A 25,019-nucleotide genomic window follows, 5' to 3' on the forward strand; every position below is an offset into this window, starting at 1 on the left:
CCCAAAAGCGATGCTTATGTTACTTACGTCTTATCAGAAGAGTAACATAGTCTCTGATCCTCCAGTTCTTATCAGTTTGAGGGTTTTAGCTAATGAAGCACTTCCATCAACACAGTTAATCTCAAGAATTACTTTTCTATAATGATGAGTGAACAACTGAAAACAACAACTGTGAAAACAAAAGCTACGTAGTAGTGTAAAATATGGCCCTAATTTTATTTTTTCACCCCATGTCAATTAACGTAACATAATACAAGCACAAAATTTAACTGCCCTTGTCTTACAGCAGCTTGCTTTGAAAGTATAATGATTTTATTGGCTACTACTATTACAGTACTCTTACTCGAAATTATAAATCTTACAGGGCAAACATCCTACTTTACTAAATTTCACGCTTTCAAAACTCGTGACGAATGATCGATCCTCACTTTTAATCTAACAACTCATTCTGCAGCAAGATAAGACCGAGGTAGAAGAAGGATCAAAAGCCTCTAATTCAAGTCATGTCGGCAACGATTGTTCATATCAGTTTAAACAAGGCAGCTTCTAATAATGCATGGATAACCTTGCATAAACCTCGAGAGCATGACGACAAAATGTTCGAGCAAGCACATGACGACAAAAAGAGTAAATGAAAGCCTCAAAAAATAATTTGTAAATTAAATGAAATGCCAGATATGAAGAAATACTTTTCAGAAAACAATCTGATACTCAATAGCTTGTTGGTTATTTTACACATTATAATTCTACGCGTTATCCAGATCTTCAGGAATATTTACTGAAGTAATTGCAGTTTATTGTAGTTATCGTTCACTTAGAACTTTAAAAACAATAGACCAAAGCACATTTTAGCAATGTTTCGAGGTAACAGAAAAAACAAACCTTATCTTCCAGCAGTTACGAAAAAAATAATTGTACATCTTGAACAGCCACAAAATCATCGATAACGCATGGAAATATACCCTCGATTCTCCTTAAGAAAACTGTGTTTATATTTAGGGGTGACTTGGATTATAAATGAGCGAAACAAAGTGATGACGAAACTATGTCCTTGGGGCCATGACGTTAAATATAAATTTATGCTTATGTGTTCTCAGCTTGTTAATAGATGGCGTTAGTGTTTGTTTGTAAAAGAAACAACTGACGTCATATTTTTGTTTATGCAATAGTTTGGCGTTCTTGAACAAATGTTGCGTAGAAAAACGCTCTCTGTTTATAATTATTCCTTTGGTTGAGTTTGATTTCAAAGAGACATATATTTTCTTCACATGAGCGTGGAGCTGAAAGAAGACATACAAGAGATTGTTAGAGAATATTGCCAGATGGCTGACTACTGATGAATTAAAAACAAAAAACTGTATTTAAAGCAAGAGGTTATAGAGAAGATTCTTTCTATAAAAATTCGTTTCAAATGAGATTACAGAGAAGTGTAAGATGTGGGGAATAGTGCAAATAATAGCAGAACAGCTCCGAAATAAAAATGTATCACTGCCAATGATAAAATTGTTCATTGTGGACGAAGAATTTAATGAGTTCAACGTCATATTTCCGCGAAGTTCTCAAAGGCAGATTAAAGCAACTGCCATTGAATATAAATTTTTTCATTTAGTCACAGAAAATATAGAAAGATGCAAATGAATCCACATTTAGCAGTGATTCCGTTAGTTTGAATTTACTATTTTGGGAGAAAGTGCAGAATTGCACACTGCTTCACGTGTTTCTCAAAATCGCCAACTTGAAAATAACAAGTCAAAGAATGGCACAAACTTGGTATCCATGTACACATCGACCTATTTTCACTTAAGGATCAGAGAATTGCACAAACTTGGCATTGCACACCCCCTTAGTCCATGAACACATCGATAGGCGCCATATAAGTGGGCGATTCCGCACTTGAGCACTATTTTTAACGGTTAAATGCAAGTTTATTTTTTACATGAAATATTGCTTTATAATTTGCCTTATTCATTTTATGTGAAAATTTTCGAAGAGTAGAAAGTTTCATCTAACTTTTCTCAGTTATTGTGTAAAATTTCACTTTCGTATAATAGTGGTTTGGATAAAAAAGATTTTCCGGAAGAATTTAACTTCAAAATCAAGCTTCAGCTGTAGTTTGGTTTTTGTTCATTTCAAATGTAAATGTGCTTTTTAATAACACTGACTTCAAAATTTATAGTTTAATCATTCCATTTTTAAATTAGTTTTAGCGCCTTTACATTGCATTAGGTTACGTTAGTCTTATAGGTCATTTATCGCTCACGTGATATGAGAAATGTTGCCATTTCCCTGTCAGCTTTGCAAAGTGCAAGCGTTGTGCAATTCAGAGCTGTTGACATTCAAAAGTCTATAAAATATTTAACTTTCAAATTGAATAAATACCACGGATACCATGAAGGCATAAGAAAACATCTCTTTGAATGCTGTTGTTAAAAAAAAAGAGATCCATTTAAAATCCGTAACATACGTTTTCTGAGAACCGTAAGAAGTAGTAGATAATGCCACTGAAATGAAGACACTGGCGAAGAAATAAGTAGCTGAAAATGACAGAGAAGACGATTTTCCTTATTTCGGAAATGAAGAAAATGTGAAAGATGAAAATTAAATGCAAAAAATTCATACGGTAATGACTTCTACTGAGTCATTTGCATATCATTTAACAAGAAAGTAAAACTCTCTTTTTGAACAACAACAAAACATTATTTATTAATATATATTTAATATTTCCACAGCACTATCTCGAAGGATGAACGCCTGTCCTGTTTCCAAATCCCACTACCTAAATAATGGAATAAAGCAAAGTGTGGCTTAATGTATCCAACAATAAGTGAATTCATAAAAGAAATAAATGCAGTTTCTGCATCAGAAACATACCGTAAGAAAGTGTTATTGCATATTTCTGGGAAGTCTTCAAATTAAGGCAAAAATATTATAATTATTTCTGTGGTTAAACTGAAATCAACAAAGTAGACTTGTTTGTAAAGTTAAGAGAATTTGCAAATTATGTCGATTGTTACAAAAAGTATTTAACCAAATTTACTAATTACGCCGCACAAGAATTATGCACATAATTCAGAGGCGAATACATAAATGTACACGTGCGTGTATACGGACCTGTTATTCTGGAGAGGATATAAAATTTTATGAGGCATTTTCAACAATTAGTGTGCTTGTACTCCTTTACGACATTCACAATGATTCTCGAAAAAGTTGGGTAAATTTTATAATGTATTAGGTAAAATGAGGGACTATAAATATGCGAATGGCGAAAGGAGATTGAGTATAACGACGAATTCGGATCGTTATTTGGTACTTTCAGCGCGAGGATACAGAGCTGCTTCAAAACTTCACAGTTCTCCCGTGAATTGTAGATTGCTATGATACCCCGAGTTTCGTGGTCTATAGTTGGCCGAAGGCTTCATGAGATAGGCTGTATGCCAGAAGATCGTCTATTTGCGGACCGCTTACTGCAGCGCACTAGACAGCGCGATTAGCATAGTGCACATAGCATGAGCCTTGGACCAGACTTCAGTAGAGTACCTTGCGTTTTTACAGATGAGTCGATAGTCAGCCTGGACACTATACTATATGAACTATACTTGGGATACCTGTATCTGGAAAATGTCTGGAACACTATACCATCCTCGCTCATCAGAGAAAACGATCAGTACTGTAGTGGAGGTGTTAGTTTTGGGCAGGGAGTCCATGCACTCCTGCTTGTGCTTGACAAAAACTCCATGACTGCTATAATGTAAAGAAATGAGATCTTAAAGCCCTTTGTTCGATTTGGGGGGGGGCTGCAATTTGTCCTTAGTTCCTGGAATAAAACTCTCATCCACATAAGGTTCAGCTTGTCCACAATTACAGGGAAAATGAGGATATTCGCCGCATGGTCTGACCAGTCAGATATCCTGGCCTTACAGCATATTTGGAGTGCTCTTGGAGGGCAATATCATCTCGCTACCCCCCTCCGAGAACACAACCGGAGTTGAAACATGCCTTGTGGCAGTGTGGGATCTATTGCTATAGCGATTCCTCAGCTACCTCTGGTCCAGTATGACATTTTACTACGCGTCCTGTCTTGGCTGTGAGAGGAGACCATGTCTTAAATTAGACTCATTTTCAATTCGATATGACAACATTGATTTGGGACATCCTTGTATTATGAGCTTTAGTGATAATCGCGCGTACTTAATATGACTTTTGAATGGCACATCTCTTTTCTATTATAAATTTATACTTATACCAAATTACATAAAAAATATGTCCATTAGGGTTTCAAAAATCCGACGTAATATGCGCATTCTCTTAATTTTGCACACGAGTGCACATTGCGGTGAGGTTGAAATCTGCGAAAGAAAATAAACCACGATAATGCTCAAAGCCGAGTAATTATTAATGGTAAAACTAAAGAAATAACTAAAATATTTGTAATTTCAGAAACAGTTCTTTGTTAACAGTTAGTTAATTATTTTAATTTACACAAGCGTCATTTAATATTTGTTTCACTCAGAAAACTGAAAATAAAGTAACTGATTTGCATCCGACGTAAATGTCCTCGATTTATCACTTGCTTAATTGTTATCTTTGAAACAGCCTCTTCCCCTATAAAAAATCAAAATTAATGCTTGATATTTCATAAAAAAAAGGTGTCATTGAAAAACAAAAACAAAAAACTCAACCCGTTAAAAAAAGAATGCTTTTAGTCATTAAGTCAAAGAAACATACATCAATTTTGCTTTCGGCAGAAAAAGTGACAAGAGTGCTTTACAAACTGGATTGAACTGTTTTCATTTTTATACATTTTCTCCCCCCCCACAAGTAATCAATCATTTTTCGTGTTTCATACACGATAAGCTCTGCGTAAAAATATGTCACTCCACAGTCATAAAAGTAAAACAAATATTTCAGGATCGCGAGCTAATAATTCATCTCGCCGAAGAATTCCATTGAGAAAGTGGCATGTAGACCTTCACCGCGTTTGTTTTTGGAGGGGTCGTTTAGTAAAACATAAATAAAGTCACGTGTAACGAGTTTTTCTGTAATAAAAACGAGCTGTTTGTAGTTGTAGAGCTTTGCTTGTCGTTAAATATTTATGCAAAAATGAAACTAATATGAGGAAAAACTTTAGATTGGATCAAGTTGAACTTCTCTCTCTCTCTCTCTCTATATATATATATATATAATCAAGTAAAAAAGTATTAAGTATTTATTTTTGAATATATTCAATGAAACTTTAATGGCTTTATAACTTCGCTCGCTGTAGTGACAGGAAGCATTAAGAGCAATAAGCTCTGATATGATTAATTTTATATACCGATATACAATTTGCCTGAATTTTGTAAATTAGTTCATTCCAAAATAATAGTTTTCATTTCATTCTTATTACAGCTTGCTTCTTATCACTTTCTAAGATTACAAGGTATTTCTCCCACTTTCTTAGCATGCCTTTATGGTGTAATCGTCAACACGCTCGGCATGTAATCGAGAGGCCCGTGGTTCGAGTCCCGACGAGGACATTGCTCATTATTCATCTCTTCTGCTTCAAAATATCGTAATGACTCTACAGTGGCGCCCGGACAAAAAAGGTGATGGATGGTGATTCTGCACCACCAGGATTTGGCGATTGGGTTCTCTAATCCTCAGTCGCACTCTAAAAGGGGAGTATATAAGGTATTTCTCCCGCATTCTTAGCACGCCTTCGTGGTGTAATGGTCAGCCCGCTCGGCGAGTAATCAAGAGGTCCATGGTTTGAGTCCCGGCGAGAACATTGTCCATTTTTCATCTATTCAGCTTTAAAAAAATCCTTTTGTCTCTAGAAGACTTTGTGAGGTAACTGATAATGCAACAAAATTTCTTTGCATGAAAATATTCGCAACTTAAACATTCTTAGCATCAGCCTGTTATTTTTTTTTTCTTTTGCTTAAAATAGCTGCATTCGATTTGTAGACATCCGGCAAGTTCTCATCATTTTCTAATCGAAGAATAAATAATTTCTGTAGATTTAGGATATAAAAACTGATTAAAAATATAAATCTACTATATATTTCGTAAAAGATCATCGTATTTTATATTCTGTATCCAGAAGTTATTTATGATATGTTGCAGTAAGTATTATTCCAGAAGTTGTTTATCATATGTTGCAGTAACTATAATTGCTTCAGAATATGTAGTTATAAATCTACTCTTATCTACAATGCCATGAGGGCATTCCAATAATTATTTCTTGAAAAATAAAATTGCTTCGTCTATTTTTCTTTTTACTTCCTTGTACGAAGTGAAAAGGAAGTATTGTAATCGCGAAAAGTTTCAGGCAGCATATTTCAACGAAAATATCCATTTTGACCGCTATCGAATGCAATTTAACGATGTTTTTGCGTGATATCTGTACGTAAGGACAGAATAAAATACTCTTTTCCTTCAAAAAAATTTTAAAACTGCTTTAAAATTAATTCTGAAGAGAATTTTTCGTGGCGTGTGTACGAACGTATGTACGTACGTGCGTACGTACGTGCGTGCGTACGTACGTATCTCGCATAACTCAAAAACGAGTAGCCTCAGAACGTTGAAATTTTGTATATAGGACTGCTATAACGTGTAGATGTGCACCTCGTATTTTGGTTGCAATCGGCCGCACCAAACGTATATAAATATATTTATATATATATCCACTCTGTTACCCGGCTCAGTGATCTCAGTTTCTTTACTCTTATATGTTTGTAAATTGTACATTTTCTGCTTTAAAAATGATTGAATTATGTTGATTTTATCTTCCGGTTAAGGATTTTATGCCTTTAGTAAATCTGTGTGCAATATGTTTAGAATTATCTGCAATTTTAAAGTTGTTTAATTGCCGCTAAGCCTTTTTTTAATGGCGGCCATTAATGTTTACATTTGAAACAGGAGACTAGTGGATTTGTTGCCAATCTAAAGAAACTTAGCTTCGCAACAACAAAGATAACGCTTTCATTTATTATTGCCAATTAAATCATGCTTAATTCTTTCTGGATTTTTTTCGAGGAAATAAGTGTTTGAGATTTACTTCGTAATTTTTAATATAGATATTTTGAGTTTTTATGTATTTTTGCCTTCTCGCGAAGTGAGAACTGAATTAATTAAATGAGAAATACTCAATCGTCTGTGAAAAACTGTTTCTTTTTTGTTTTGTTTGCTTAATTTCTTTTATACATCATTCTAGCTTTATTATAGTATTTGAATAGAACATGTGGCAACGATTAGATAATTCTATTCTTTAAATGATATTAGATTTGTGCATTATGAGTTATAATATGAACAAAATATAATACTGTTATGTAAACCTAGCGCCAGAGTGTCGTTATGGTAAACAAAGTGAATTTTAAAGAATGCATTTATTCTATTGTGGTTTATGTGCTGTCGGCGAAGTAGGTTTAATTCAATCTAATAAGTTTAAACGAAATGCAAGAAAAATGCGTATAATTTAATATTCCGTACAAGGAAGTAATGTGGTGTACACATCAGATTTTTTTACAATTTTATCATGTAATTACAGAGTGTGATAACATAAAAATTGAATTGGCGTGTTATTTTTTTCCCATCTCAAAACTTTTTGAACTTTCCTGATTGTTTCTGAAGAATAATTTGATTAGCAAAATGTGAATTAAATTTATTTATAAAATAGTACAGTAGTAAATAAATTTAAAAAAAATAATATTACATGCATCAAAAATTACATGTTACTGTATTAATACACACTATGCAGAACGGTATTGATATATATTGATTCAAAAAATATTAGTATAAAGAAAACAATTAATAACTTCTGGAAATATTAGTTATAAAATTTCTCATTTGAAGATGGTTTTTGATAAAGTTTGAGACGTGATCTTTAGATAAGAGAATCTGTATCTCGCTTTACTGGAATTAGAGGGAAAGTAAGGAATCATTATGTGATCAGTTCAGGGTCGGATTTAGACTTTAAAAGGCCCTAAACTATCTGAGATATGGGGTCCTTTGTAAGTCCAGATATTATTATGTCAATAACAAATATGATTTTCGGACACCTAGAGGGTTTTTTGGGGGCCCGCAAGAAAGCAGAGGTCGTAAGGTATAGCTCGTGTAGCTTATACTAAATCAGTTCGAATAGGAACGTGAATTTAAAATATATCTTACATATGAAATATTTTTGAAATTCAACAACAACGAACAATTTTCATTTACATATAATTTTTTATCATTTTTATTGCGATGAAATGGAATCGTTTACAAATGGATTGTTTTTATCATTAGGTATGACTTTATGTTTTTACCCCAAACAGCAATTTGCCCACAAGGGCTATTAATTTCGTTTTGGCATTCTGCATTGTTTCACCATAAACGGCGCTTCAGTTTTCAAATTATTGCCAACAAATGTTACAGCTCTGCGTTATATTTAAAGAAATTCATGAATGGATAATCTTGCATAATTAATTTAAGTTCTGAATAATATAGTCCTCCACTCAAATATGGGCGTCTGCAAGCCCAAATTTAGAATTTGTTTTATTACCTATTACATATTTTGTAAAAATTTAACAAATTTTTGATTAACAAACTTAACAATTTAAAAGCGAGCAATGAGAGCACAGTATTTTATGGTTTAAGTGCGAAGAACATGATATTTAATAAAGGTAACACTCACAACTCTAAAACAACGCCCCTTTGGGGCATAATATAAAATCTGAAACTTTAGGTTTTTTTAGTATTTTTTAAATCAGCTCCCTAATAAAATAGCATAATTTTTACTTTCTTTCTTGATGGATTTCTTAATGGGGTTCTTCCCCTCAACAACATTCGTTTCCATGGATTACTTTACCTCTGCTCTTCTTCCGTCCTCCTAGTTATGAGTATTCAAATAAACCCCAAATACTATCACCAGCTGTTGCAGTTAGGGGATCATTCATGTTTCGTAAATAATAAGTTCAAATAAGCAGGAAGAAATTAATAACTTATTAGGAAAATAAGAACAATAAATTGTACCCATAGCGCAACAATAAGCAGCGGGAAATAACCCAAAGAGAACTCGTATATGAAACAATAAATCTTGAAGTTCCTGAAATGTCTCTCGAGAGAAAACACAACTCCTAATTTATCCCACCGCTAAATCTTACAGATGATTCAACTAATTGCGACCTGTATTGATAACATGAGACATGGTTTCCAGAAACCTCTGGAAGAATCAGTCGTAGGACTTCGAAAATGTGTTTTCGCGAGTTTACCAGAAAACTGTAAAGTTGGCGAGAAATCGCCAAATATTGTCGCAAGGGCTCTTAGGAACGAAATTGCCTATATGTCGCCTTATAATTGAGCATTTTTGCAATTCGAAAACCGTTGCACTCAGAGTTAAAAAATCAACAATTCCATGCAACAGCTAAGCACGTAAATAGAAGATATCTTGTCAGGAATTATATTAAATAGCATGAAATTAACCACTATTAAAATACCAAATAACTACAATTGTTGTATTTTGACGTTTTCTTTCTTCTAGATCGCATTTTGAGCATACTGACAATTCGAATCCAACTGAATCTAAACTCGGAGAAAGCTTCGAACAAAACGCCGTTTCTTCACCTACCAAATTTTACAGACGGAAAATTAAACATAAAATTATATCTAACCACTGGAAAAATTTCTCCCCCATTTTTAGTCCAAAGGGATTTGAATCCCGAAGGACTATTAGTTTCGTTTTGGCATTTTGCGTCGGACGGATAAATGTCGGTTCACTTTTCAAACTGTTGCCATAAAATGTTAGAGTCCTGCATTATATTTGAAGAAATTAAATAATGAAAATCTGCGTAAATGTATGTATATTTCTCACATTGTCATAAAATAACGGTACATAGAGTCATCGAATTTTGAATAACGTAATCCTCCAACGAATATGAGCATGTGGAAGACCAAATTTGAAATTTGAAATTTGTTTTATGATCGATTTCCTATTTTTTAAAACTTTGACGAATTTTTGATTAACAAACTCAAGGATTTCAAAGCGAGCAATGGCAACGTTGTGCAAAAAAAAAAACATTTTTATCTCCAGCGCGTGAGTCTCTGTATCGGAAATTCTAAAGATATGCTCGTTTTAAAACTATTTTGCGATATTGCTGTTGCACTGGATCTTATGGTTTAAGTGCGAGGATCATGATATTTAATAAAGAAAGGTAACACACAAAATGTTAAAAAACGCCCCTTTGGACGTAATTTAAAATCTGAAACATTTCAGTTTTTTTTTTTTTTTTTCTTTTAATATTTCACTCCCTTCAACAAATAGAAACAGAGACGCTGCACAAAGACATCAGCTAGACAGCTAGACCATTGAATCACCCAAATGCGTGAGACACAAAATTTGTTCCCTAACAAACGGAGAACAACAAGAGGTAAGATAATTGCTGCCTTTAAAATAAGAACTACAGACGCCCCTCCGTTGTAAAAAAACACCATTTACTCAACGTTTTCAGCATTCACAAAGAAAAATGAAGCAGAGGCGCCAATTAAATCTTCCTTCAGCGCCCAGTAAACAACATCCTTGCAGCGCGAAGAAATACTATTATACAGCTCTCTGTTATCATAAATGTTATTCATAATCATTTGGGGAACACTGAGACCCCCTCCCAGATTTTCAGAAAGCCACTCCCTGTCTTTGTTAGTAAGTCTAACCATCGAAAAATAAATCCAACTAAAGATTTTAACCGTTAAAAATATAAATATCCCTATACTCATTACAAGAATCTCAATTAAATAAAATGCCTAAATAGTGATTAAATAAATAACATAAGCAAAATTAAATTTTAACACACAACACAATGAATAAATAAAACAATACAAAATACTTTAAAATACAGAAAATAAAAATTATTACAAACATTTAAAACAATATTAATGACTGCACTCTGTTAATTGGAAACAAATGCAGCAACTGAGCTGATATTTCGATACTTAGTAATATGCGACAAATTTTAAAAAAATACCTTCAACCATGTAAATATTATGACAGCCGCAAAAAGGGATATTTCTAAACTGCTTGATCCTTTAGTAACGGAAGATGATACGTTCTTTCAGAGAGTTCTCGGAACGGGATAATTAAAGTTAGATCTCTTAGAGCATAATAAAGGTATTAAAAAAGCATCTTTGTGTATTGTTAAATTATCGTAAGATAAGAGGTGTTTCATTAGTTGTGCTTCGTTAATTATTTACACACATAATGTTTTACTTTAAACAAAATAAATAAATAAGTGGCGAAATATGTCTTGCCCGAAATGTTTTGGTAAAATATGGTCACTCTTAAAAATAAAATGATCATGTGATCAGACGGCGTCATTAACGGCCGTCTGAATTTTTTTCCAGACAGGCCTTGCGGCAAATGTTTATGAAAATAAAACTTTAGAATAATTTGTGTAACATTTTTCTTGGCTTACTAGGATAGCTTTTATTTCCTGTTTTCGTTTAATTTTCTAGTGATTATTAGTATTATATGGTTTTTTTAAGGTGCCGAAACCCGGGAAGGCCGTTTAGATTATTTCTTTGGGATTGCACTAGGCTAAATTTTGAACACTTGGATTTCAGGTATTGTAACTTTGTAATTTAACAGTTTATTTATCACTTGAATTGTTATCATTTTAATTTTGTTTCGTGTATAAAATGGAAACTCTTGAGAAGTTAAAATCCAAGAGGAAAGTTATTAGAGGTGCTTGCACGAAATTAGTTAATAGAATTGATTTTTATTTTGATAGTCTGAATATTCATAAAGATGAAAGCGTTCAGGAGAATTTGTCGGAATTTTTGTTATGTTTAGAAGAAAAACAGAATGAACTTCTAACTTAAACTTGAAAATCGAAAACCTAATTCATGATATACAATGTTCGAAACAGAAATTCAAAGTTCACTCGAGTATAATGAATCTATAAGTAATATTAAATTCAAAATCAAAACAAACTGAAAAAGATATGAAAGTGAACATTTTAAATCTTCTCATAGTGTTAACGTTTGTAATTCGAATATTCGCAATACATCATCTTCTATAAATTTGCCTAAATTACGTATTCCCACTTTTAATGGCGATTCTAGTTTATTTCAAGAATTCTTTAATAGTTTCTCAAGTGCAATTGACTCTAATGAGTCATTAAGTAATATTGACAGGTTCATATATCTAAAATATTTTCTTTCGGGTGAAGCTTACAAAATTGTTTTGGGATTCATGCTCACTGACGAAAATTATAAATCCTGTTTGGATTTGTTAAAGGAGCGATACGGTAAATAAGAACACTTGATTAGTTGTTTCATGAATAAATTATTAGACATTGAACCAATTAAGTTTTCTTCAAATCTCCTGGCACTTCGAAAATTATATGAAGAAAGTGAAATTAGTATAAGAAATTAAAATTCTATGGGAGTTGCATCCGGAAATTACGCTCATCTGCTAGTACCAATTTTATTAAAACAATTACCTCAGGATTTAATAATAGAATTTTATCTCAAGAAAGATCCTATAAATTCTAGTGATATAAATCAGCTAATGGATTTTATCAAACTTGAAATTGAACGTAGGGAAGCTGCAAGAACTAATTCTAGGCTTTCTTTAAAGACACGGGAAACTTTAAAAGGAAAGGAACACTCTCAACCTCAGGCTAGATTTAAAACCAATATTCCAACATCAGCTGGATTAAATACGGTAGTGAAGACGTGCAACTTTTGTAATTCTAATTCTCATTCCCGATTAAAGTGTAAAACATTCACCAATGAACAAAAGCGATACAAACTAAAAAAAGAGGAACGTTGTTATTAGCTGCTTCATTAACAAACATTTAATGTCGCAATGTAAAGTAAAAATAGAACTTTGTAAAATTTGTCAGAGTTTACAGCATAACTCATTATTCTGCCTCACAACAAGGAATAAACATACATCGGAAATTAAACCTTCAGTAAAGATCGAACTTATTCAAAGCTCTGATAAGCAAGCTGTGATGTCTTTTGTATTTAAGTCACAAAACTATGTACAAAATTACACTACTTTATTTCAGACTGCTTGCGTACAAGTGGAAAATAATTCTAAACGGTTAAGTGCATTGAGGGTATTTGATTCGGGCTCGCAGAAATCATTTATTCGAAAAGATTTAGTAAGAGCTTTAAATGTGCAGCCCATAAAGAAAGAAAAGCTTTTAGTTTATACTTTCGCAAAGTGTAACCCTTATGAGAAGGATTTTGAAGTCTTTAATCTCTCTTCTCGTTTACTCTTAGAAGCAAATATCCTCCTTATTCTAGCATAGATATCCAAGCTTTTGTAACTGATGAAATCAGCGGCGTTCATACGTATTCTAATATCAAACCTGAATTATTAAATGATTTAATTCCACACGTCTATGAAATTTCTGAAGCATGACGAGATAACAATCCAGCCCAGATATTCTTAGGCGCCGATTTTATGTATTCGACACTAATCGGGAAAGTTAAAAAAAATAAATAAAAACTTATATATTCAAAATACATTATTCGATGATACTATCACAGGGCAGATTCCGGGAAATCGTCTGCATAATTCCACTTCCGGTTTGAAGATTGCATGTATTTCGGTAGAAAATGATTTGAAATGTTTGTGGACTTCTTAATCCTATTTTCTTGAGAATGGAACGGAGAAAATGTCCGATAATATTACAGAATTCGAAACGCAGTTACGGTTTATAAGTTTATAAGTTACGGTTTATAAATGGAAAGTTCGAGTCACCACTTTTATGGAAGTCTGAGACTTTACGAGGAAATTTGTCTAGTAATTTAGAAATCGCGACACAAAGTTTTGCTGCATTAGAAGTTTAAGGCTGATGAGTTATTATTTGAGAGGTACAATGCAGTTATGAAGGAACAACTCATTGACGCGGTTATTGAAATGTGCAACAATAATTGTTTCACTGGATATGTAATGCCTCATAGAGATGTTTTCAGGGAAGATTCTTCTAGTACTAAAACTAGGGTATTTTATGATATCAGTAGTAAACAGGGAAGTTGTAATAGTCTTAATAAATGTCTGCTTCCCAGAAAAAAAACAAATTCTTATATTTTAGATATTATCTTGAAATTTATAGAATGTAAAATTGGATTCTGTGGGAATATTGCACGGGCATTCGTTCAAATTCAAGTCACGAGAGATGACTGAAAATATTTGTTTTCTGTATTATAAAAACAGCCGCAAAAATACAAAAGCTTTGATCCATCTGGACTTATCTCTCCGTTTCTAGTTCGTGTGAAGTATATGTGACAAGAGCTGTGGCAGTTAGGTCTAGAAAGGGATGAAATGTTTTCCGGGGAAATTAAAGAAAAATGGCAAGCATGGTGTAATGAAATTAAAGAACTTCAAAATTTGAAAATTCCTTGACATTTTTTCCCTGCCACAAATTTGAAGGGGAAGAAAATTAGCAGATCCATATATTTTCTGATGCTTCATTAAAAGCGGTAAAAACGCAGAATAGGCTGCATCAACAAAGTTCAGTAGGCAGAGCTGTGTGACGTCCATAAATGGGTGGGACTAAGCTTGTGACGTCGCAATGTAGTCTCCATGGATCTTATAAGGTCCATGGTAAACTCGCATTTACACTACGCGTACTTTCTATTTTCTCTTAAAAATAACAATAATAAATTGTTTATATTGTAAATTAATATCAAATTCTTTACTTTTAATTTGCATTTATAACATTTAAGCTTAGGCGTTACTGATAATAAGTATAATAAATTGTTTATATTTAAAATTACCATGATACAGTGAGCGAATTCTACCAATTATTAAAACGATAAACAACGTCGCAGTTTCTACTTGTAGACTTCAATATTTTCAAAGAATTTTATTAAAGAATTTATACAAATTTTAAAAAAATTATTTAAATTCATATTGTGGAACATTTTAATTTTATCATTTTTACAAATTACCTTCTTGCTACGTAACGACATAATTCCTGACATACCAATAATTAGACAACTTTCATTATTTTCTAAAAATTTTAAACTTTACATTAATAAAGAAACAAGAATATTTTTTATTGCATATGAACATCATTACACAGCTTTCATATCAGTTTCTAAAATTCCTAAATCACGCCATATTCTGTGTAGGCATACTAGAATTCTACGAATTAATAAATAAAAAAATCGAATTTCTCAGAATGAAAGAAAATAATATAATAAAAGAAATACTACAAACTTGGAACACTAAGCAATGCTTCACATACGCGCACACACATATTATCAATAAACTCATATTATCAAGTGCAATTACGATACCAAACACTACGTATTAAACTATGAGGTATACGTTACGTTAAAGAGTTAAAGTTTACAGTTTTGATACTGTTGAGCAGATCGTCGGGCTATCGATATATATCGAATTTAAAATTAATGATATAGTTTTAGTTAAGGAGGATCATTTATCCCGAAATTTCTGGAGATTAGGGACAATCCTTGTGTTATTTCCTGGAAGAAATGGCAGGGTGAGGACTTGCAAGGTAAAAACCGGATATCAGACGTCCCATACATTCTTGTACAATTTAGAACTTCAGAACTAAAGTGTTTATCTTCAGTGTTAATTTACAAATTTGTATTGCGAGTATATCCTTTTATAGTTTCTTATCATTTTTTGAATTATTCTGTTAAAATTTGTAATTCTAGTAACTTCCATGCACATATCTACTAATTTAAAATGTACTTAAGTTCACACAGTCATGGTATGCTTTTAAGGGGCCCTTGAATAATATTTCTTTAAAAAAAAGGTGAATATTGTTTGTTTTTTAATTTGGATAATGTTATATTTAAATTGTTTAATGTTTCATTTAAATTATCAGTTATTTAGATGATATATATGTAGAGGTAGATTCTTCGACTACTTTTACTTCTACTTCAACTCAGAAAGCCATGACGTAGCGCAGCTTGCAGAGCGGCAAACGACCGTTGGAAATGCTGACATTCAGACCTAATCGACGCCCAGAGCGGATAGCTTGGAGATGGAATGGAAGTAGGCAGATGGCCTGCGGATCCTCCAAGATGCTTACATCGAGTTAGCCGTACAAGGGCAGACGGGCCCTTTGAATGTATTTATTGTGGACTGTATGTTAGTTATCGTAACATGAATCCTATAGAACTGTTTGGAATTACTTTCATCGTGAGACTGCCATCCGAATTATTAATGCTTACTTTTTATCTTTTGCTTCATTTATTTCCTATTAGTAAAATAAAATAGTTAATTATGCTTAACTTGTGCTCTACAGTGTTCTTTTTAAAGTAAACCCTACATATATATATATATGTTTTTCTTGTGTCTGGAACTCCAGTGTTTTTGCAATATGAATGTGTACTGTTTATATACAAGTTTGATGAACCTCCTGAGGTTTATGGGGGGGGCGAGTTGTTAAAAATAAACTGCTCATGTGATCTGATGATCGTTGGTTACACTGAATGTTAAAATAAAATGATCATGTGATCAGACGGCTTGATTAACGGTCGTCTGAATTTTTTTTCCCAGCAGGCCTTGCGGCAAATGTTTATGAAAAAAAAAACTTTAGAATTTTTGTGTAACATTTTTCTTAGCTTACTTGAATAGCTTTTATTTCCTGTTATCGTTTAATTTTCTAGTGATTATTACGTATTATATTATTTTTTTAGTCACTTTACGCCCAGCACTTTGTTTTGGATAGCGAAAATTTCTTTTCCTCACTTTTTTGTTGCTGTTGTTGACAGTTGTTAAGTGATGGCTAGTATAACATGGCTGTTTTAGGAGATTAGTGTTTAAATGCGCAAGAAAAACAAACGTTGAGTAAAAGAAAGCAATTTCAATCAACATACGTGTTTCCTGTTTCAAAATGTATGGCAAAGATCTTTATTAATTAAAGAAATATCCCAGTGGAGTCATTTGAACAAAGCCATTAAAACAAATATTTATGAATGACTGGAGCTCGCGAGTTCTAATTAAGATAAAACTTACACGAAAAGCGTTTTTAATTGATTCATTTAAGCGTTATATTTCTATTGGACGCTAGCTAGTATCACGGAAGCGACGCGAGGATGAGTTTAATCATTTTAATAGACTCCAACAAGTCGGTGCTATTTTTCGGTATCCTCATTTAGGGGATTAAAGTAATTAATTTTGGTAAATGAAAATTAACTCATTTCGTTTGCATTTCTGATATAAAACCAATCAATTCGCATGTGTAAAAAGAAACCTTAATAGTTTCGTAGTCTGCATCATTTAGGGTATCTTGAAAACTGCGCTTCCTTTTGACTACCGTAAGTTATTTGAAAGCTCGAATTTATGAAGTGTTTTATCAATACATTCATGTGAGAACGTAAGTGTAATCCTAACTTGTTTATAATACAGTTTATAAGTATAAATACTGAGGCTTGAAATCGTTTTACATTTTTTAAAGGTTAAAAAGCGTATTTATTTAATCATTTTTAGTGCCAGAAAAGTTTGAATGACGGATGTTTTCATCGGAAAAGCAGAATATTATTAAAATATTATTATATGTGAATATATGAATATTTAAAGGAAATTTACGTTAAAAATATCAGGTTTCTAAATCGTAATACGGTCGGCTCTTCTTATAGCGATTGCTGATTACAATGATTGGTGCAATATGCTCATGTCTGTCGAAAGCAAAATAAATCTAGATCATCTATTGAGATAGTATATTAGAACTCTCTTTTTTCTTTAGAATGGGAGGAATCCTTCACAACCAGCATCCATTCAATAATGTCCTGTACGAATGTACACCGGAAGGTATAACGCTATAAATATGACTATAATTATAGGTTCTTGTTATGCTTGCATATCTAGAGAAATATCTTCAAGTCTTGAATATATAGCCACATTTATTTAGGACAAAAATATTTCTATATTTTTGCATTTTACATTTTATGAAGTGTATCGTTAAGTGCAGTTGTACTCATAACAGAAATATTTCATTAATAAAAAACGGACAGTAATTCTTATAAATCAAAATAACGTTAACATTTATTTTTCTGTTTCTTTCTATTTATGCATTTAATTTCAGTATGTTCGTATAATGTCGTTCAACTCGAATTATTAATGTGATTAAACAGAGGCTAAAATTGTTACACTTACCTAACACACCAAGTCTATAATTGATAGTGATAACTATGACATTTCCGAAACTTGCTAAAACACGTCCATCATAAGGATTCCCAGCATTCCATTCGTATGACTCTCCGTGAATATAAACCATCACAGGTAGCTTTTCTGTTGCACGAATAACTGAAAGAAAAATTATAACACATTAGTTTATAAATAGAGGAACATGAACACTGAATTTAGCTTTACATTTACTTCAAAAACTTTAAAAAGTCCAGATTATGTGTCAATATTCAAGAAAATTTAAGGTATATAGATTTGTATATCATTGACAAGGACAATTTAAAACTGAGATATCTTGATATTATATTATCTCCTTAGTTTATTACATCATAATATTACTTTTAAATTCAGTTCATTGAATTATGATATTACTTCTGTATCCTCACGGTTTTCAAACGCGCCACCGAGTGTTCTAAAAATAACAGGCAAACAGTAAATGGAAAGTAGCTACAGCAACACAAGAGTTCAGAACACAGTAAATGGCAAAATTAAGAAAAAGTTTAAAAAAAAGACCTTTAGGAAAACAAAAAACTGATATAAAAAATAAAAGGAAAAATAACGTTTTAACGATGTTGACGTAGACAGCCAGTGAAAAATTAAGTGTCAACTTTAGTACAGGCGTTGTGGGGATGATTTGTCTTCTGGCTTTAAGCTTCTGGCTTTAAGCTGGGAATTCTTTCTGTTTGTAATGCGAATAGCCACCCAGACGATATAGCGATTAGGGGAGCCGATTGCAATACCAATGCGCCCGGATTCGAATCCCGGAGAAGACATGGGTTCAACTGTCCCTCCCTTCACTGGAGGCAAAAGTGGCCCACCAATTAGGTGCCTTCATAATTAAGTGGGCCTTAGTAGTGGCCAAGCCAAAGTCGGCTGAGGGCCCGCACTGGTTAAAAAAAAACAAATCTGAAAGGTTTCAGATTTTAAATTACTTCCAAAGGGGCCTTTTTCAACATTTTGTGTGCTACCTTTATTTATTAAATATCATGTTCTTTTCACTTTAGCCATAAAATTTAGTTCAACAGCAATATCGCAAAATAATTTTAAAATGTGCATATCTTTAGAATTTCGGATGCACAGTTCCGCGAGCTGGAGATAAAAAGGTCCCCCCCCCCTCCGTTGAGTGTTGTCATTGCTCGCTTTTAAATCGTTGAGTTTGTTAAAAAAATTCTTTAAAGATTTACAAAATATGAAACAGATAAAAACAATTTCCAAATTCCAAATTTGGGCTTCCAGATGTCCATATTCGGGTGGAAACGTAGGTTATTCAAAGCTGGACGGCTCTAAGTACCGTTGTTTTACCCCAATGCGAGAAACATACATACATTTATGTAGATGCTTCGTTATTTAATTTCTTCAAATATAATACAGGGCGATAATATTTGGTAGCAACAGTTTGAAAAGTGAATCGGTCATTCAGAGTGAATCCGCGCAAAATCGCAAAACGAAAGCAATATTCTCTCAGGGACAAAGCCGCTTTGGGCTAAACAAAACATGAATAATAAAATGTGATTGCATTTTAGAAATAAAGATTAAACGCTTAAAATTATGGCGCCTTGGTTATAAGTCTAAGTTTAGTTTATTACATCACAATATCACACTAAAATTTAAATAGAAGAGAAACAGGTATAGTAGAAATGTTTCTTGTGTTTGAAGACAGCATTTCAGACTGAATTACAAAGTATTTTAAAATCAGGCCGCACAGCTGAATATGAAAAGCTAGTCGAACGGAAACACTGCCAGCTTAAATGAATGAAATAAAGATTTTCAGCTTAAATGAACACCGCGACATACTTTTGTCGACATACTTCACGTCATACAAAACAAAGTATGTCGCAGTTAAAGTATGTATAATACTTTTATTAAAAATATTATACATACTTTTAATAAAAGTGCATTACAAATTCTTAGAAGCATTCTACAAAGTTTATGATTATCCTATGAAAAGCTATGTTGTCATTTTAGTCATTTTTAATAGCCCCTTCTCATGAAACGACATAAATTTCATTATATAAGCCTTTACAAAGTAAGCATTTAAGGAATAAATATGCATTCATTTATATAGACATTTAATAATTGCAAACATTAAGTCTCATGGAAATATAACATCTATGCAACTATATTTCATCAAACAAGTCTGATAATCGGCAGACAATATGAAAGAAAGGAAAAATACTGCAGTATGATTTAAAATTGTCCAAGGGAAAAAAATATTATCACTGGAAAAAATGATTTATATTTTATATAATTTTGACACAATTGTTTCGTAAACATGATACAAATATTCATACAGTCATTATATAACAATAATCTGAAGATTCAGGGATACCAATAAATAGATTTTCCAAATTCCTTTGTCAATGATTTTATATCTTTTACCTTATATCAATAAATAAATGAAATGAAACATATCTATAAGCAGTAAAGCTTTAAAAACGTTTATAAAACTCCAGTCTTCACCTTTGAATATCTTTATCAAACTAAATGATATTTAGTAACTTATTTTTTAGCCCAAAAGTGCGTTAGCCCAGATGGTCTGTTAATCTTGTAACGGCATTTTGGGTCGAATCACTATAAACGGATGTATCAATTTCAAAAATTGCAACCAAATATGTATTATATTTAAAGAAACTAAATAACGAGGAATCTGCATGAATGGATGTATGCTTCTCGCACTGTGAAAAAACAAAAATACCTAGAGTCGTCAAATTTTGAAGAACGTAGTCCTCCACCCGCATATGGGCAAATGGAAGGCCGAAACTTGAATTTCGAAATTGATTTATTATCTATTTAATACTTTTTAAACTTCAACGAATATTATATTAAGAAACTCAACGGTTTCAAAGCAAGCAGTGCCCAAATAGGCGTTAGTCCAAATGATGTTGAAACATGTAGGTATGTGTAAATGAGAAAAAACGTCCTTTTGGGAGTAATATGAATTCGAAAGTTTTCAATATTTTTAAACAAACATTTTGTGCTATTTAACAATATATTTTACGAGTACACAGCAAAACCTGAATTATTTTTGATGCACGGTTTATCACAGGAAAGCAATTTTTTGAGTTAAAAATAAATTAATAATTACACGATAAGTCGGCAAAGTTATATGTCGCAGTGCATTTAAATACATATAGTACCTAAAACAATAAATAATTTTTCGAGTGGTTTCTTTTCTCTAGAAAAAGAAGGCTTCTATCATTTTATGAGCAGTGCACATGAAAACCATTTCCAGAATAAAAATTTGGACGTTTCATTTTTAATGCATACTGTGTAGTGAAATCTCTGTTTTTATTAAAAAATAGGTACTAATTATAAATCAGGCAAGAAAAATATAAGTTTTAATTCAATGATTCAGCGTCACTTTTCTCCACCATTCCAACTGTCAAGAAAAATTTCTTTGACGTCTAATTCCACGTGAATTTTCCATTTCGTATTAACACATTTTATGTATTTGTGTCATTTCCTTTACAAAACTATTTCAAGTCAGAACACATTATATGGAAAATGAATAAGTAATGAAGTGACACTTATATAAATATTGATGTAGAAATAACGGTTAACAGGAAGCACATGTATATTTTGACGAGCCTGTGCTTTAAATTAAATATATACATGTATGACACTTAATTTTCTTCCTGTGTGTGCATTTAGCATACAGCAGCAGCTATACGAACAATCCATACTATCTATAATATTTTTCAGCAGCAATACGAAATGTTTAGAGGTGTAAACACTTTAAGACGCTAGATATTCTAGATAGTTTCTTTGAAAAAGAAAGCATGGGTATTTTTTCATTGTATTCATTGTATTTTGTAAACATATATATATATGTACACTATATGGATAATGATAGATTTTTCAATTAAAAATAAGCAAATATTTAATTATAAATTAATAAAATAATTCACTTAAATGAACGCTATCACAAGTCTGGCTTTTTGCTGTCTTTTAAAACAACTGTGTAAGACGTCTGCTGATTCGACTTACTTTATGTTATGCCAAAGGGTCTGACTGAATGGGCTTTTCATGATTTTGACCATGAACACTATAAATGTGAACTAGTTTTCTTTAGAATGTCTTCAGTAAAAGCATTTTTCTTAAGGTAAATATCTCTCATTTGCTTTGTCATAAACAATTGAAAAAGAAACAATTAGTAATGTTGCTATCAAATTTCGTTTTTCACTTAGTTTACGTTTAGGATGTTTTAAGATAGTTCGACTAATGTTACACCGAATGATTCAGGGTCAATAAAAAATATATCAGAAAAACTTCTTAGAATTTACAATATTTGTCAAACTTCTTAGTATTTACAACTGAAATCTGCTGTCTACATATTCAACAGTTTTGGAGAAGTTATTTGAAAGTCCATAACGTGCAACAGTTTCTATTTCTCTGAAATATTTTTGCTTTACGGAGTACGCACAATCAAGACTACACGTGAATAAAAATTTTCTGTTTCTACAGATATTGATTTATAGATTCTGTATTTGACAACATTCTTTCATTATCAGAGCTTTCTTTTTTAGTATTTGATCAATTAAAAGAATTAATGCAGTCTAAGTCCAATGTCGACAAGGTAGCAATACCTTATAATTCCTTTAATTTGCTTTTTGTTGGTCTAGCGATTGAAATTCTGAACATTATCAATCTTTTTCTTCACTTTAGATCGGTGTTGTTCTCTGTTTAGTAGAACTCATAAAAACTACAAGATTTTCAAGATGGTTGACCCCCAATTCAGATGTCATAAAAAATAGCATAGCATTAAGAATTCAACGCATTCCGTTCCCATGTATATGATTATAACTTATATGTTTTCTATTAAACCATTTCTTCTCATTATACTATTTGTTGATGTATACATAAAATCAGAGTAAACGATTTTGAATTTGTCTTTTCTTTAATGTCAAAAACATTCTTAAGAAAAGTTATCCCAAAGTTCCCTTAACTTTCTTCTTATATCTACAAATTTCTCGCTTATAAAATATTCTGGTTTACATATAAAGTTCATTAAATTCTAATCATCCCTAACTTATTACACTGCTTTGAACTAATTACAACCTGTGTATTATAATTTTGATTATGTTTAAGCCACGTTAATTTAATTTTATTTCTCGTAATAAGCCTAGTCCGCAGAAAATTTAGTTAGAAAAATTATTTAATCAGCTTGAGTTCTTTACCAATGGATACTTAACACGCAGTAGAGAAAAATACAATTCTTATTCTAGTTAACTCTAATTTAACTAGCGTAAAAAACACAAAACTAAGATTATATTCGATCTTTCTTTGGACATACAGATGATAAGGTTTTACTCTCATATTAGCATCTGTACGTACTCATGCTCATTGCCTAGGACGATACTCATATATGTTTACTCAATATTCGATTGGTTTGCATATAAATATAAGTGTAATTTATGTGTAAAACAGTTCTTGTCCTGTTAAATACAGACGCAAGTACCACTAAATGATTAAGAAGTGTGAAGAACATTTCAACATAGCATAATAATACAGTTCAGAATTATTCGCCTTCAAACACGCTATGTTATTAGTATAAAACTAATTAAATAATTAAATTTAAACCATTACATTCATCATTTGCTAAAATTAAAATTAGTTTGTAATTTTTTCCCATTTCGCTAAAATAATAAATGAAGCAAGCATTCGCGGAACTGATGTAAAGTAGTGTTAAATTTCGTTAAAATGGAGATTAGTTGCGTACTCAGAATTTGTTAAGTGTAAGATTTTTTGTTGGGTAGATCTTTACTTGCACTATAAAGCAACTATTCGCTAAGTTCAAACTGTATCAATGATAAGACCGAGGAAGGCTGAATAGACCCTTTTATTCAACTCAAGAAATAATTGACAGATGGCACTCCTGGTGCTTACAAACTTAGACAATATGTTTGGTTGCAACCCAAAATAGAAGTATAAAAATAAAACTAAGTTAAATAATCAACTCAAGCTACATAGAGATAATTAACGCGGTTAGCTTCAGCTGATGCATGAAGCTGGTGTCTGAGTTACTTCAGACAGAACATGCCGAACGGCAGAACACATTCTGTCTGAAATAATTCAGACACCAGCTTAAATAGTATATTTCTACCCTACTTTGAACATAACACGAAACTGAAAGATCATTCTGGAAGGAAATGGAAATGAGGGAAGGTAGAAAGTATCTGAATAAGACTGGCTAGTTTAAAACTAAATGCTTCTTTGCAAACTATGGAGATTTTGGTAAATAACTATGCAATAATTAACAAAAATATACATTTTCTTGCATTGGAAATATTGCCAAAGAGGTTTTTGACATAGAAAGTCTTTGGTTATTTAAAGAAGTAACTAAGGAAAATAATTTTAAGGAAAAGACATCTCCTTGCGCCAAAAATATTTTGTAAATACCCAAGAAGTTTCTGTGGATATAAAATATAAACCTGTTTAGTTTAATCATATGTTACTGATAATTCAGAATGAAAATTACGATTTCATTGGAAAACGAAAAAGAATATACACAATCTTTGAATTTAGAAGTCCAACAGGTAGATAAAATAAAATAGTTACACATAAATCTGGAGTGGCTACCGTAAGCTCTAAGGAAAATTCTTCTAGTGAGGCACAAATTTCAGCACATCTTCTTCATAAAAGTCACATAAACGCGGTATATTTGTCTCGCAGTTTATGCTTGCCCACCACGTAGCAGCTGATGTATGAAAAACGATCTGTAATGTAAATCCACCATCCATTAATTACATCTTATCTCTTAAAATTGTTAGTTTCACTCACGCGAGTTGTGTAATGCTTATGGAGTCCTACAAAATTTTCGTAAATATTATGGGGTCCTGGGATCGCGACTGAAAAACGTTTAAGGAGCCCTGTCTTAATAGATACT

The 25,019-nt window shown here is 32.1% G+C and overlaps 1 protein-coding gene across 3 annotated transcripts in view; it reads right to left on the reverse strand.

Annotated features, from left to right (window-relative positions):
- The window catches only part of LOC118188474 (neuroligin-4, X-linked-like), a 412,431-nt gene that overhangs the window by 149,272 nt on the left and 238,140 nt on the right, over positions 1-25,019 (reverse strand). For all 3 annotated transcript variants that reach the window (XM_035358904.2, XM_035358902.2, XM_035358903.2), the window contains exon 2: positions 18,104-18,253. In XM_035358904.2, coding sequence (XP_035214795.1) covers positions 18,104-18,253 — 150 coding nt within the window. The remainder of the gene's footprint in view (positions 1-18,103; positions 18,254-25,019) is intronic.

The sequence above is a fragment of the Stegodyphus dumicola genome, chromosome 3, assembly GCF_044657685.1.
Source record: "Stegodyphus dumicola isolate Sdum_Otavi_A_Nest chromosome 3, ASM4465768v1".
In the NCBI taxonomy this organism is placed as follows: Eukaryota; Metazoa; Arthropoda; class Arachnida; order Araneae; family Eresidae; genus Stegodyphus; species Stegodyphus dumicola.